This window comes from Emiliania huxleyi (genome assembly GCF_000372725.1).
Source record: "Emiliania huxleyi CCMP1516 unplaced genomic scaffold EMIHUscaffold_930, whole genome shotgun sequence".
Lineage (NCBI taxonomy): Eukaryota > Haptophyta > Isochrysidales > Noelaerhabdaceae > Emiliania > Emiliania huxleyi.
Genome location: NW_005195084.1, coordinates 1 through 1,410, shown reverse-complemented (window position 1 = coordinate 1,410; position 1,410 = coordinate 1). Strand labels below are relative to the sequence as shown.

Genomic DNA, 1,410 nt, shown 5'->3' with positions numbered 1-1,410 from the left:
CACTCTACACTCACACGTCATTTTGGGCCTGGAGCCCTGTTCACGCGCGCGCGAGACGTGCAGACAGGGTTGCCAGGTGAGAGCGAATGGCGCGGTTCACGTTTTGTTTTTTCGCGATGTGTGTATGAGAGTGGTCACCATTTTCTCATAAAGGATTCAGCGCTACATAGCGCTACATCCTACAATATAGACAAAAAAAAAGCTAGGTGGGAGGCGGCAAAGCGACGGCGGCGAGCCGAGCAGCAGCATAATCACACATACACTGGATACCCATCACTGAGCCGACGATGCTACGGGTAGCCCCAGGGTGGCGCCCACCCCCATACCCTCGGGCACTTGCCTGCGCCCTCGCGCGCTAGCCCACGCCCTGCCCCACAAGATCTCACTCCATCCCGGCCTGCGGCATACCTCGGCACCCCCTTGCACGGAATTTCAAAACGCCCAGGTACCCTGCTCAGACCGGCGAAGCGCCACACAGTGCCACGCAGTGCCGCACAGTGCGGCGTGCGCGGGGGCGTGCGCGGGCGTCCGCGGGCGTCCGCGGGCGTCCGCGGGCGCGGGCATCGCGGGCATCGCGGGCGTGCAGGCGCAGGCAAGTGCCCGAGGCGCGGGCGCGCGCGGGCGGGCGCGGGCGGGGCGCGGCGTGGGCGCGGGCAGGCGCGGCGCGGGCACGTGGGCGGGACATGGGCGGGCGCTGGGCTTGCACCGCCGCATCTAGGCGACTCGGACCTCGACGCCTCCGACGAGGAGTTCGTCCCGGGGCAATTTAACCGCGAACCGGCAGGACCTGGAGGAGGACCACGAGGACGACAGGGACTACGGCAAGCGCAACGGCGATGCGGGCGAGTCGCGCGGTTTGTCGAGAAACTTGGAGCACTTGGAGTGCAGTCGGTAGCCTAAGCGCACCCAGCGAGCCAGATGAACGGGATCGGGTTACGGGCTAGAGGGCCCTACCTACCTAGCACCAGCTTCGGCACTTGGAGCACTTGGAGTGCAGTCGGTAACCTCACATGCCCGCGCTGAATTCTTTTTTGACTCTAGTCGAGCCGCGCGCGAACACACAACCTCAACACCGAACAACAAAGCACTCCATGGCCAACAAAACCTGCCTAGCGCGCCTGCGAAAGGAGCTTCGCTCATTCGACCCGCCGCCCTTCATTCGCGCCGCACCACTCGAGTCCAACCTCCAGGAGTGGCGCTATGTGCTGCAGGCGCCAAAGATTACACAGTGCAACGCGGGCGTATCAGAAAGCCCTCTTCGTTCGCGCGCCACTGGCTGGCGTTTGCTCTTACCGGGCTCTTCCGCTCCTCCGACCCTCTAGGGCCCGCCCGACTCGCCGTACGAGGGGGCGCTGTACCACGGCAAGCTGCGCTTCCCGGACGACTTCCCCTTCAAGCCGCCCGCAATCT

General features: G+C 64.9%; 1 protein-coding gene across 1 annotated transcript; it reads left to right on the top strand.

The window, feature by feature from the left end:
* Positions 1–1,010: 1,010 nt before the first annotated feature.
* EMIHUDRAFT_250470 (hypothetical protein) lies at positions 1,011–1,322 on the top strand (the record flags this gene model as incomplete). Its single annotated transcript, XM_005757005.1, has 1 exon — positions 1,011–1,322. The coding sequence occupies one exon, from the start codon at positions 1,011–1,013 to the stop codon at positions 1,320–1,322; it is 312 nt and encodes a 103-aa protein (XP_005757062.1).
* Between the last annotated feature and the right edge of the window lie 88 nt (positions 1,323–1,410).